This window comes from Erigeron canadensis, chromosome 5 (assembly GCF_010389155.1).
Source record: "Erigeron canadensis isolate Cc75 chromosome 5, C_canadensis_v1, whole genome shotgun sequence".
Lineage (NCBI taxonomy): Eukaryota > Viridiplantae > Streptophyta > Magnoliopsida > Asterales > Asteraceae > Erigeron > Erigeron canadensis.
In genome coordinates this window covers 9,733,895-9,747,569 of record NC_057765.1, presented here as the reverse complement: position 1 = coordinate 9,747,569, position 13,675 = coordinate 9,733,895, and the positions used below count along the sequence as shown (strand labels likewise).

General features: G+C 34.0%; 2 protein-coding genes across 2 annotated transcripts; one reads left to right on the top strand and one right to left on the bottom strand.

Annotated features, from left to right (window-relative positions):
* Window positions 1-2,663: 2,663 nt before the first annotated feature.
* Window positions 2,664-10,796, top strand: LOC122598849 (mitogen-activated protein kinase 15). Its single transcript, XM_043771331.1, has 10 exons — window positions 2,664-3,136; window positions 3,370-3,778; window positions 4,138-4,265; window positions 5,170-5,229; window positions 5,323-5,472; window positions 5,748-5,903; window positions 5,997-6,208; window positions 6,801-6,905; window positions 8,105-8,259; window positions 10,101-10,796. Exons 1-10 carry the CDS (start codon window positions 3,113-3,115, stop codon window positions 10,418-10,420), a joined length of 1,719 nt encoding a protein of 572 aa, XP_043627266.1. The 5' UTR covers window positions 2,664-3,112; the 3' UTR covers window positions 10,421-10,796.
* Window positions 10,797-11,109: 313 nt separating this feature from the next.
* On the bottom strand, window positions 11,110-13,675 carry LOC122601159 (pre-mRNA-splicing factor SYF1-like). The gene has a single exon (XM_043773928.1). It carries the CDS (start codon window positions 13,673-13,675, stop codon window positions 11,225-11,227), a length of 2,451 nt encoding a protein of 816 aa, XP_043629863.1. The 3' UTR covers window positions 11,110-11,224.

The following is a 13,675-nucleotide window of genomic DNA, read 5'->3' as shown; positions in this document are numbered from 1 at the left end:
TTAATGTGTGAATTGAATGAATAAAACCCTTAGACTTAAGCCTCTATTTATAGGATTAATTTTTAGGCTTTTAGACTTGGTGACCAAGTAATCTCAAGGCCAAAACCCTTGAGAATTTTCGGTCCCCTCTATTAAGGAATTAGAGCTCAACTCTAATTTCCTTATTTCACATTTAACCTCTTTTTAATTAATTAAATACAATTAACCTTTTAACTTATTTAAATTAATTATTTCATGATCAAGTTAATTAATATATTACTTTAATATATTAATTAATAACATAGAGTTACCGTGTTTTTTTGTGTGACCCCGTAGGCTTAAATCATTTCCTGATATACGTTCATTTTACGTGATTATACACTAACAATTTACACTATAGTTCATTAACACTTGATCTAGAAAGAGTTTCCCACAACTCTTATTTCACTTTGCGCCTCTCTAATTTCACAAAGCTTTTAATCTTATGATCTAGTAAGGTCCAGATACTATATACGTAGTTCGTCATTTTGGTGATTATCGTCCTGTTGGCTTCTTCAACGTACGCTTGCCATGATATGTAATTAGTGTTATCAACACAAAGGTTATAAGATAAGTGTTTGCAAATTGTATACATATCTTGTCACATGATCATCAGGGGTTGAACCAGAATTAAAAATTAAATCACCCTGTAGATACTAAAATTTTTAACAATAGTTCTATATTAGTGCGATAACGACTAGCTAACTTGTGGATTTTAAAAGTTTTCTTATGGTTTTTGACTACCTTTGGTATTATCGATTCAAGTTTATAAAAAGCCATCACACATGAGAAATGGCTTGCAGAACTAGATAACCTGTGTCATAAACTTTTTGACACTAGTTATGTATCCATGCAAAGTAACGATAGCGCTCTGATTGTTGTTTATGAAGATTTTTAGTATGTAGGAGATTTTGCTATTTTTGTCAAATTTTTATTTTCTATTCTACTTATTGATGTTTTATATTAGTTTTATTATAAAAAAATTAATATGAAGTTAAAATATAGATACAGTTTGTGACAGGTTAAATAATACAAATCGCCATCACCACCATAATAATGAGTGACCGAAAACTAAAGCAAAAAATGAGATGGATACTATATTTGAAAAGCAAGGCATGAAAACGAAAGCTAGGTCCCTCCAATAGCATTGTGTTATATGTTGCATACTTGCATTACAAAAGTATCAGCTTTCGATTACCATTTACTTTCATGATGAACACCACGTGGTACATTATTTATAATTAATTGTAGTTACTACTATATTCATAATAATAATAATTATTATCATTATTATTATTATTATTATTATTAACAATACTCGTAATTTAAATAGTTAGAGCCATTTTATATTTTTATGTGAATTAAAGCTTAGTTTATGGATGAAAATGGAAGAATTAAGCTTAGTATGTGAAAAGGTGAATGTGTGCTTTATGGCACTTGTCGGAGATGTGCGAGAAAACACACTATATTAATTTTTTTTTTAAGATGTGAGTTATTTGTGAATATCAAAATGTATAGTGTAAGTTGTTTTAACTGAGTCTATATTAGAGGACCTCTTCTTTGAATAGATCCCTAATGTAAACCCTCCATCGGAAACCTCTACCAGATATCGATCTAGAGAGAAAAACTCACTTAGACCCACCATAAATCAAGAACTTAATTTGCAGTATTGTCTAAGGGTTTGTTGGCGAAAAATCTTTAACTCCTAAAAACCAATTTCATTAACTATGTCCGTGTGTCAAAATTCAAATGAGACAAGTGGATAGATGATAAATCATGTACAAACCTGATAAAAAAAATTATCGACTTTCATATCTGCCACTAGTTAGACTGACATGTAATTATGGAGCCCCGTGATCACATTATTGGACCCATTATGTTGGCATGCATTTTCGATCAAAAACGCGCACTAGCTGATGCACCACATAATCAAACTACTATTAACAACAAACTAAATTTAAAGAGATTAAAATAACAATAACATAACAATTCAATATCAAATAATAAACAAACACGAATAAAATACCAAAAGTAAAATTTAAGTGATATAAAAAATCTGTATATTTATTTTTGTTGAAAAATTTACTAAACTTGATTTGTTTATTAAAGATAGAAAAGAAAAAAACTAATATGAATGAGAATGATTAATAAAAATTAAGATTGTAATAATTTTTAAAACAGAGTAATTAGATGGTAATTGTATATATATTTATTGGAAGAGTTTTTAGAATATTGTATAAGAGTATAATTTTAAAATTTTAAAAGATTTGTTTTGATAAAAAATCAAGTTTTAAATAAAATTATCAATTTAATAAGTAAATAAAAATTAAAAAAATTTTTAGAAAAAAATATAGAGCCAATTAGGCCTAAAAAGATGCCAAGTGTACATCAATTTTCTCTATTTGTTATGATACAGATAGATGACAAAGATGATAAATTAAGAAAATATTTAAAAAATCTTCTTATCTCTATACATTTATCTCAACTTACAAAAGTAAAAATTTCTTCGTCTCTTATTTTTCTCCAATATTCATATTATTATTGTTTTCTTTTATTTCTTTTCGAATCTATTCAAAAGTAATATAAAAATAAAAACAAAAATGCATACATATGCGCGTATCATATATCATCTCAAAAAAATTTAGATATTCTAAATCCCTTATCTGTCTCTCAAAACTCAACTCTAGATCCAAAAATAATCCAATCTCCATTTTCTTCTTTCTTTTGCACAAAAACAAACTTAGACCACAAACCCCAAAAACCCACAAATACAAACAGGGTTTGTTTGATCTATACATACATACATACAACACATCATATCATAGTTCTTGTAAAAATATTAGTCATTATCGATCTCTTAGTTATACTATATAGATCCATTTGTTATTGATTTTATCAACTACCCTTTATTTCTTTTTCATTTATACAACTAACCCATATCTTGAAATTATCAGTTTTGTGCTAAAAAATTTAGTCTTTTTTTTTCTTGATTTGGCCCATTTTTTGCTAAATATTTAGTGGATCTTGTGTCTTTCTGATCTGTTAACTTTTGTGGGCCTTTTCTGTTTAACTTGTTTAATGCTTTGCAGTAGTGATGCAGTCTGATCAAAGAAGAAAGGTAATATATTAAGCTTTTTGTCATTATATATATGTATATATTGATATGTATTTTTAGTGTTATGGAATGTTATTGTGTTTATTATAGATAGATGGCAGAGTAGGATATGAATTAAAAAATATGATTTGTATAAGTTTTGGTTTTTTTTAAAGGGATATGTTTGTGTGACAAAATAATATTGATTTTGTATTTAGTAGGTGATTAAGAAAGTTGGAAATAATTTGTTGTTGCAGGGATCTGCGGAAGTCGATTTTTTTACCGAATATGGTGAAGGAAGTAGGTATAAGATAGAGGAAGTAATTGGTAAAGGAAGTTATGGTGTTGTATGCTCAGCATATGATACACATCTTGGTGAAAAAGTAGCAATAAAAAAGATTAATGATATATTTGAGCATGTATCCGATGCTACACGAATTCTCCGTGAGATTAAACTTTTAAGGCTTCTTCGTCATCCGGACATTGTGGAAATTAAGCACATTTTGTTACCTCCATCGAGGAGGGAGTTTAGAGATATATATGTGGTGTTTGAGCTTATGGAATCCGATCTACATCAGGTTATTAAAGCAAATGATGATTTAACACCAGAACATTATCAGTTTTTCCTTTATCAACTTCTTCGAGGATTGAAATACATTCATACAGGTATACATACATTGTCTACTTAATTGTTTCTAGTGGTGATTTTCCCTTTTCAATATAGGTTGTGGTTAATCTCAAACTGTTCAAGTAGCAGGTCGGGTCAATAAAGATGAAAACTGCTTAAAATACATTTATATTGCATATAACCATCTTAAATCATTTTGTTAAAAGCTTTGGATTACTCATATGATTTTAGCTATACAGATTTTATTATCATATTTGACACATGAATTGCTTATAATGACTTGACATGTATGAAAAAATGCCTGTTTGTCTTTACCCAAGCCGCACACTTTTCCATTCATGTTTAGAGGCCTGTTATATATATGTGCATTCTGAGTGTTATTTTGCTTTTGTTGCAGCAAACGTCTTCCACAGAGATTTGAAACCCAAAAATATTTTGGCAAATGCAGACTGCAAACTCAAGATATGTGACTTTGGTCTTGCAAGAGTTGCTTTTAATGATACACCTACTGCAATTTTCTGGACGGTATGTCTGAAATCCCCGTGCTGTAATCTGGTGTTGATATCATCTTATATGCTAATAAATTACTCATTGCTGGTTATATTACAGCTTTACCGAGCCATACTATCTATAAGTATAATAAGTCACCTAAATGAAATGGGCTGAACTGGTTACTTGCCCAAAGTGTACTTCAAATGCAAACACTTTAAGTCATCTTTTTGTATTTAGTTTTTTGCTTTTATTGAACTTTGAACTGATATATGTTAATAATCTTATTTGATCCAGTTAAGATACTAATTACTTATAATGGAATCCATCATACAAAAGGTTTATCTATAGAACAATTTAGTTATATTGGACAATTTTTTTTTTCTGGTCAACCAGACACTATTACTGCCAAGGCTACCCATTTTGACCAACTTTTTTTTCCTGGTTGCCAGAAACTACTGCTGCTAAAGCTACCCATTTTGACCCATCATCAACCAGTTTGTTTTGCTATTGTGCTACCAATAGTTTTTGTAATATTTCATGGATTTGTGATATGATTATAGCAGAAAATAGAAGAAAATAAGCGAATTTACGATAAAGACCGAAAGAAATCGGCTGTTACAACTTGTATTAATAATCTGGTTATAGCTCCAGTAGCTCTCTAACTGGTTTAATGCTCCAGCAGCTCCTATTATAATAAAACCCTAATAAAATCTCGATATCTCAAAGACGTGGCCTAACAGCCTTATTTAACCAAGAGACAACTGCCCTAACTTGGTGCACAAGGTAATAAAATAAAATTACAAAACATAATAATAAGTTCTGAAACTTGACACTCAACACCCTTGAATCTTCTTAGCTCTTAATTCTGTCCCTCTTAACCCTCTTTTTCCTTGTATAAACTCGACCCCAATGTTGATTCATATCAATTTGTGTACAGGATTATGTTGCAACAAGATGGTACAGGGCTCCAGAATTGTGTGGATCATTTTTCTCTAAGGTAACAGATGGAGTACTGGAAATGTAACAGTTCCTATTAATCAGATGTAAGTTGAAGTTGGTGTATTAATATGTCATTTTATTTTTTTTGCAGTACACACCTGCTATAGACACATGGAGTATCGGTTGTATCTTTGCAGAACTTCTAACCGGAAAACCCCTTTTTCCCGGGAAAAATGTGGTGCATCAGCTGGATCTGATGACTGATCTTCTGGGGACGCCATCACCTGAAGCAATAGCAAGGGTATAACTTGCCTACTGTTAATAAGTTGTTGTAAAGGGTGTTTGGATACATATTCTGCTTCTTGTTAAGTTTTATACTGGCCACAACAAAAGTTTTCATAAATTGTACGTAAAACAAAATCATTTATTAATGTAAGAGACATTTGCCTTTGTTGTCTCTTTGTTTCACCCGATTTTTCAGTATGATATAATCACTTCGAGAGCACACATCCAAACGCTTTTATAGTTCATTTGCATTTATTTTCTTGCATACTAACATTGATATGACACAATCAGATAAGAAATGAGAAAGCCAGGAGATACTTAAGCAGCATGAGGAAGAAAAAACCAATTCCTTTTTCACAGAAGTTCCCAAATGCAGATCCTCTTGCACTACGTTTATTAGAAAAAATGCTTGCATTTGAGCCCAAGGACCGTCCTAGTGCCGAGGAGGTAATTTCTTATCTATTTATTTACTTTTTATGATATTGTTTATTCATTTGTATAATTGTATGGAAATAAATGTATCTTGCTTCCTTTCTGTAGGCTCTGTCAGATCCTTATTTCAAGAATTTGGCTAAGGTTGAGAGGGAGCCATCTGCTCAACCTGTAACCAAAATGGAATTTGAGTTTGAAAGAAGAAGAATTACTAAAGAAGACGTACGTGAACTGATTTATAGAGAGATTCTTGAATACCATCCCAATATGCTTAAAGAGTTCTTGGATGGAGCTGAACCAACAGGCTTCATGTATCCAAGGTGCCATTGCTTTCTGGAACTGTTACATTTTCCTTCTTTGTATTATAATGTGATTAATGTCTTTTGATATATTAATTAAATGTTTATGTTTTAGGATTATAAGTGAAGGACCAAGCGGACTCAAAGTTACTTTAAGTCCATAAAATCTTCTATATCATTTATTCAAATATTTAGTTTGCCCTTGAAATAAGATAAATGTATTTGTAAATATTGTTTCTGGTCAACCCTTTTTAACCTATACCAAGGGCTACCTGTTCTGACTTCTGACCCAAAAAACCGTCACTACGTAGTATGTATTTGTAGCTTATAAACCCAAGTTTACTCGTCTTTTATCTATGTTCTACATTATACTTGGCTTTTGCATGACACGTTTTAATATCTTTTGTTATAAGTGGCAAATTTGTTGGGTTGAGTGCCTAGAGTAATATCTTTTGAGCTGTTTTTTAAGAATATAACCCTAGTTGATCTTCTTGAGATCGCCTCTTGGTTATATTATTTGTAGGAAATCCCTTGTGAGTCTTACTAAATTGTAACCCTGTCTTAAGTTTTGTAGACTATTTGTCACTAACATTCTTTTTCCCTTGCTTCACAGTGCTGTTGACCAATTTAAGAAGCAGTTTGCTCATCTTGAAGAACATTATGGCAAAGGTACAGCGGCTGCACCCCTTGAGAGGCAACAATCGTCATCATTACCAAGGTAATTTCTACTCATCTTAAGTTGTGGTAGATAATTAAATAAGGTGACAAGATGGCTAGGCCGGGTCAGTCAAATAACAGGTGATAATTTGTCTGGGTTGGGTTGCCCCTGAACACCTTTTTGCAATGTTTTCAAAACCAGGCTGGCAATCGAACTGGCCATTTACCAATACCATTTACTCTTCGGATTGGTCGAACCGGCATAACGAACTGGCTGACATCACCATAGGGTCATGTTATACATCCAGTTTACAACATGACTCTTTGGATCCATGTTTTGATCCTTGTGTTTATAAATTGAAAATATCGGAAATGTATTACTGATTCCTTCATAGCTATGACCTGACACCTTTTTCTACTGACTTGATTCAACATGCGTTCATACATCTTTCTTTTCCAACTTCTCCTATATCTTATTAGTTTTTCTTCACAAATTTTGACGAGAAAGCTTACATATGCACACTACACACAATAATATACAGAGAACAGTTTTTACTTTTACACCAGATGCTAAGCATCTTAACAGATGGAATAGTAATTTGGTATCTTGTTTTTAAATTTTGCAACAATAAAATAGAGCTATTGGAAATTTTGGCCAGAGCTGGTTTGTGGAGACTAACCTATAGCTAGCAGTTGTAAGTGGTTCATGCGTTATTGAGTTTGATTTGTAGACATCATAGTTGGCAGTCATTTACTTTTTGGTTGGATGTCTGTTTGTGAATTTACACAGAATATTATCGGGATTTTACCAGGTTGGGCTGGCTACTGGTTTACTGGTTTGGTCTGCTTTTGAGCGGGCTTGACTGATCCACTAACCGCTCTACATGAACCGCTTACACGTCAAAAATTTAACCGATTGAGTCCAGGTTTCAAAACAATGTTGTTTTGTTCCCTTGATATTTACTTGTGACTAAAGAATTGTTTTTAAAGAGTAGAGGATAGGGCGTTTCCATGGTAAATAATTGCAGTAGACGAAAATCTTCTGACAATAATAATCTAAGTTTATAAATTGATGTGAGGATTGTTACTGTGAATGCATTATTATACACATTAGACATATTTTGTTGGACTGTTTGAGATCAAACGAAGTTTAATGATTAGTTTTGGAATTTCTGCATCCTAGATATTATTAGGCAAAAGAATTTTTTGGTTATTTTTTGAGTCTCGAAGCAAGTCTTACTGCTTGACTTTTGGGTGCAGGGCTTGTGTGTTATATCCAAAAGATACTGCACAAGGTGCAGTAGAAGTTACAAATGGACTTTCCAAATGTTCAATTAAAGAAGTTGGAAAGCAGTACATGACTAACCCTATGCCAATGACCAGACTTCCTCTTCAAGTTCCCCAAAGCATCCAAGGTACGATGATTCAATGAACACATGCACCATAATTCACTTTTTATTATTCACATATTAGCTAGGATTGAAATGCCAAGTTTTCAAATTAGAAGAATCTTTCTCTAGTTTCAATTATTGAGAAAAAACAGTTATCATTATTCTATATCTTATTTGCCCAGATATTGATATGAAAGGATATTTGTTGCATGTAAAATTTTACCCTATCAATATTTAGGTGAATAATAAATATGTTTTACGAAAATTCAAAAACATCATGCTGACCAATAACAAGGAATATTTTGTTCTGTCCCTCTATATGGTTTATCGATGCTGCTGTTTGCAGGAGACATGTTAAGAAGTATCTAATGGACTTACGTTCTGATGCATAAATGAATTGACATCGTTTTTGGTTTTTTCTTTGATAATTGATGGTATAATATCTAATATAACAGATCTAAATTTTAGGTGTGTTTTGGGATTGTGTTTGAAAGTAGATTGTGTTTTTGATAATTAGAAAACAGTTACTATTGGGAATTGATTCTGCTGTTTGATATCACAATGATTAGGTAATAAGTTTTTTTGTGTTTCACAAATCAGGTTATATAATGACCTACGATAAGATGTAAAATGACCTAAAAATAGTATTTTTATATCTTGCGACAATTTATGTAACATCAACATTATCTAACAATGGTTGATATAATATGAACAAAAGATGGAAATTTGAGATTCAAAACATTGAAATCATGCTCTAGTTATAGTGATTTATTGTGAAGAATTAATTAAAAATTTAAGATCCATCAATTACTGATGAAGATTAATGTATTACAAGTTTATTTCAAAGTTCTGGAAGCATATGAATTTCAGTTTTTGGGATTGTAAGATGCTTTTAAGTTAAACTATCTAGAAAAAAGAAGAAAAAACACTCAGAAAACGCACAAAGAAAAATCTTTGGTGAAAAAGGCTCATAAAAATCCAACCAAGTGTCTGCAGTTACATGTCATCATATCATCATCGTCGTCGTCTGATGTCTTTTGATAATTGGAAACCCATTTTGTAAAATTAATACTGATGTCAGCTTTGGATTTTTTCAACAAAATACAAGAAAATTAACATATACGTGCTCAATCAGTTCTTGTTTAGTTGTAGTGCCCACCCCCACACAATAAAGGAGCTGCTTTGCAGAATTGCATTTTGATGGTCTCAAAATGTGAACTGTTGTGCTTTAAAAGTGCAAAAATAATAAAATCACTAACAAAATGAGATCCCAAACACCCACTAGATGTATTTGTTTGGTATTTTGGTTTGGTATCAAAGTTGAAGTCAAAATTTGAAGGATTGGACAGAATAAGACATCTTTAATACTCGTATCTTTTTGTATTTTTGATATCTTTTCTCAACTATCCGTACAGACTACCAAAGATTTTAGATTTGCATGCCGTGTGAACTAGGTCCTTCATGTATTGAAAGCCATTATATGCAAGAATTTCAATAAGCGATGGTTGACTGAAAAATCCGGTGGTGAGCATTCCACGAGTCTGGTGGGTTGGGAAAAGGATCAAGACATAATTTTTAGTTCATGCCGGGTCTTGTTTGCTGTCCTGTTCTGTAAACTATGGTTTTTTAGCTCTTAGTAATCAAAGTGATGCATTAAAAAATACAAAATATCTGACTACAGCAATAATCTAGATCTTGAAATTAGAATGCTTTAGGAGCATGCGTGCATAATTAATACAAATTTTGGTGACATTTGACACTTTATGGCTAATGAGATAGACCACAATGCAAATCCAATAAAATCTCTCTTGGTTCTTCATATATCTACGCTTTCTTAACGTGTTTGTTCTTTTTGGCGTCAACAGGGGGAAGTGCTGCGAGGCCCGGTAAAGTAGTTGGTTCCGTGATGCGTTACAACAACTCTGGACCAACGGCTGCACCTGCTGTAGGATCAGGTGATGCTTTTGAACAACGAAGGGCAAGTAGGAATAATCCAGTAGCTGCCCCAACCCAGTTCCCTCTTCCTGCTTCTTCTTACCCAAGGAGAAGCACCAACTCAGCCACCTGCAAAAACGACAAGGTAGAAACCACTATCGAAGTTTCTGGTAACGGGCTACAATCACGACCTCCTTATGCTCCAAGAAAAGTCGCTGCTCAAGCTGGGCCGGGTAGTCAATGGTATTGACTATTGACTCTTCTTTCGTGGGTATTCTTTTGAAAGTTGTGTAGAGCCTTTGCCGTCTGGTAAATTGACCATACCACGCCCCTTGGCAAGAGTAAATCGGCAAACTTAATTGGTTAAACCGGAAGGGATATCTGTCGTATTCATTAGGGTTTTGGCCTGTTTAGAGACAATAGATGATGTGGGAACTTTGGAGATATTAAAAGACACTATTAAGCAGCTAACAGCAGAATAATGACCGCCTGATTCACCTAGCTTACTCAATGTTTAACATGTAAAAATAACTATCCCGATGAAGACTATGTGTCAATTGTATCATTATAATATGTACTTGTTTAAAGAACGTGAATATGCTATTTTGTTAGCTGCATTCGTTTCATTTGTCTACTCTGTATTACGGGCTTTTCTTAGAAAGGAAATTTTTTTAAGCAGATTATGTAAAAAGTTTAATAAAGGGATGTCTTTTCTGCCACTCTGTTCTCTACAAATTAATCATTTTAACGAAATAACCCACCCTTTTAAGCCCACTGGCAAGCATTGGTCACTCTTAGAGATTTACCTAGTAAAGGTTTTATGAGAAAATCAGTTCTGGTCAATTAAAGTTTCTGTGTTTCATATCCAAAATTTAACTTAAATAGAGGGCAAGAAGCGATTACTAGTTGTGATTATTATACCTATAAAACAACGTTCTCTAACATAGAGTTTTAGAGATTTATATATATAAACTAGATTATGAGAAACAACAAGATCCAGTGTTTTAAAATGCCTCTTGAAACGAAAATGAGCCAATCTTCAGACCTCGAAATATTAGTTGCCTTGACGTATCCTTTTACGCATTCTTTCAAGTGCACCAAGACCGGTCTCACCATCTCCATTTTCATTTTCTGCTTCATCGTCCCTTTTTCTGATATTACATCCACCAAATACTTCATCAAGTACATCTTCTGGAAGATCGATCTCTTCTTGGTTTTGCAGTATTCCTGATTCTTTTTGTGATTCTTGAACACCAACACTTACAAATCCAAGATTTTTAGCAACAGAAGCACTCCTCTTAATACAAAGCATGTTTCGGAAAGTGTCCTCGTTACCATGTTGTACTTCAAAATCATGCCACTTCTTCCAAAAATCACCATCAGAGGGTGGATCTGCAAGCTGAGATGATTGAACATATATTTCACGTGCACGGTAAATTTCTCCAAGTCTCGTCTCAAGCTCGGCATACCTGATGCACATCCTTATGGTATCCTTCTCACGAAGGCCATCAGAAACAATGGCCTGTTTAAAGATCTCCCGAATTTTAGGAACCCCAAAAACTTCAGCTGCACGTGCTATGTAAATTTCATACATGCTCAACTTCTCATTCGCTGGGACAACTTTTGTTGCTTGATCATAAATTCTCATTGCTCGTTTAGCTAGACCGTAATCCTCTTCCAACTTAGCATATTGAACATACAAGGGCCTTACGGCTTCAGAAGGGGCTGCTTCAATGGCACGCTCAAATAGCTCTCTACACCTTTCAAGTTTGGACTTTCCGTATCGTTTCACAAATTTTGAGAGATAAGTAACCCAAATGTCTTTCACATGCGGATATTTGAAGATCTTCACCCCCCTTTCGTAGACCTTGAAAGCATCCTCAAAATACTTGTTATCCTCTAACAACATTGCGTAGTTTATAATAATCTGCGGTGTAGCAATTCGTAGATCCAAGATCCTTTCATATACAGAACGGGTGGATTCCAAAGTGCCTAAACTTTCTTCTAAATCCACATAAAAAGTCCAAAGCCTTACCGACGTGTGCAACTTTATTTGTACCGGTTCATTGCCATCAGCAGCCACTCTGCGTTTAACCTCAACCGACGGCTCAGCTGTAGCCTGCCTCATTAGTTCCAACGCTCCCTTGAAATTTTTGTGTCTAAGCTCCATTTCTGCATATTCACACCACACACTAACAAGACTATCCACATCTTTATAGTTAACTTGCACAGCCTTTTCAAATATCACCTGTGCATTAGCAACGTCGTTTTGTGTTTCATACGATTTAGCAAACGCAACCCATAAGGTATGTGGTTTGCCAACTGCTTTCATTGGGTCAATTGTTCGTACAGCTTCTGTATAAGTCAAAATCTGCTTGCTTGGATTCCCTTCAAAGATTTTAACCCTCCTATGCCATTGTTCAACATTATGAGGATTTTGACGCAGAACAACACTATTAGCCAGTTCCCCTCTTCTATCCATAAGACGCTCCAGTCTCGTTAGCCTCAAATCAACATCTTTTTCGTCAGATAACCAAAACCGTTTAATCTTCTCATCCAACTTCCCCACGTTAAGCCGATCATCTTCTTCCTCTTCCTCCTCATCTCCGTCATCATACTCATCCTCGTCCATCTTCAAAGCAAGCAGACTTTCTTCAAACTGCAAATACGCATCAAAAATCAAACTAAAATCCCTAACAGTAACAACCGTCGTCATCCCTTCTTCAAAAACATCTCTAGCCTTCTCAAACAACTTCCTCCGTATATAAAAATCCGCCAACGAAGTCCACAACCGACCCACCTCGTCACTAAACTTCCTAATCCCTTCTCTAATAATCGCATCAACGTTCAACCCAAAAATCTCACTCGCGTTTTTTACAATCAAATCACAAAACTCCAACCACATTCTATGTTTCGTCTTCCTTTTAATCGAACTAAACCTATCGTCATTCAAAACACTTACGAATCTCTCCGCAGCCTCTTGCCACAACTCAGAATTCAACAAAAACTCAATCAAATCCTCAACATGACTTTTATCGTACTTCAAATACCGTTTATAAACCCTCAAACACGTCTCGATCGGGACCCCTTTCTGACTAACGAAAACCAAAAACGTCTCCCAAATTTTTTCGTGTTGAGTAACGGGCAACGCACGTAACGCCCTATCAAACGCTTTACGCGTTTTAGTAACTAACTTTTGTTTAGTCAAACTAGTCAAATACATAATCCAGATTTTCGGGAATTTATTCATAGTAACTAACGCACGTTCGAATGTGTTGTTTAAAATCTGGTACTGTGGATCCGAAACGGGCAAATTACGTACGAATTCGAGATGTTCTTGGAGATATGCGTGCCAAAGTTTGTAACTGTTTGGTAATGCTTCGAGTGCTCGTTCGTAAACGACGGAGCGTTTCTCGAAAGACGGTTCGGTTTGGGCGGTTAAGTAACGACACCATAGTTTAAGACTGTAAGGGTTTCGGAGCAGCTCTGACTCGTATGAAGACAT

Coding starts and splice junctions, on each gene's coding strand:
- LOC122598849 (XM_043771331.1), top strand. CDS start 3,113: ATGCAGTCTGATCAAAGAAGAAAG. Junction 4,266..5,169: donor CTACTGCAATTTTCTGGACG/GTATGTCTGAAA, acceptor ATTTGTGTACAG/GATTATGTTGCAACAAGATG. Junction 5,230..5,322: donor GTGGATCATTTTTCTCTAAG/GTAACAGATGGA, acceptor TTTTTTTTGCAG/TACACACCTGCTATAGACAC.
- LOC122601159 (XM_043773928.1), bottom strand. CDS start 13,675: ATGTCTTCATACGAGTCAGAGCTGCTCCGAAACCCTTACAGTCTTAAA.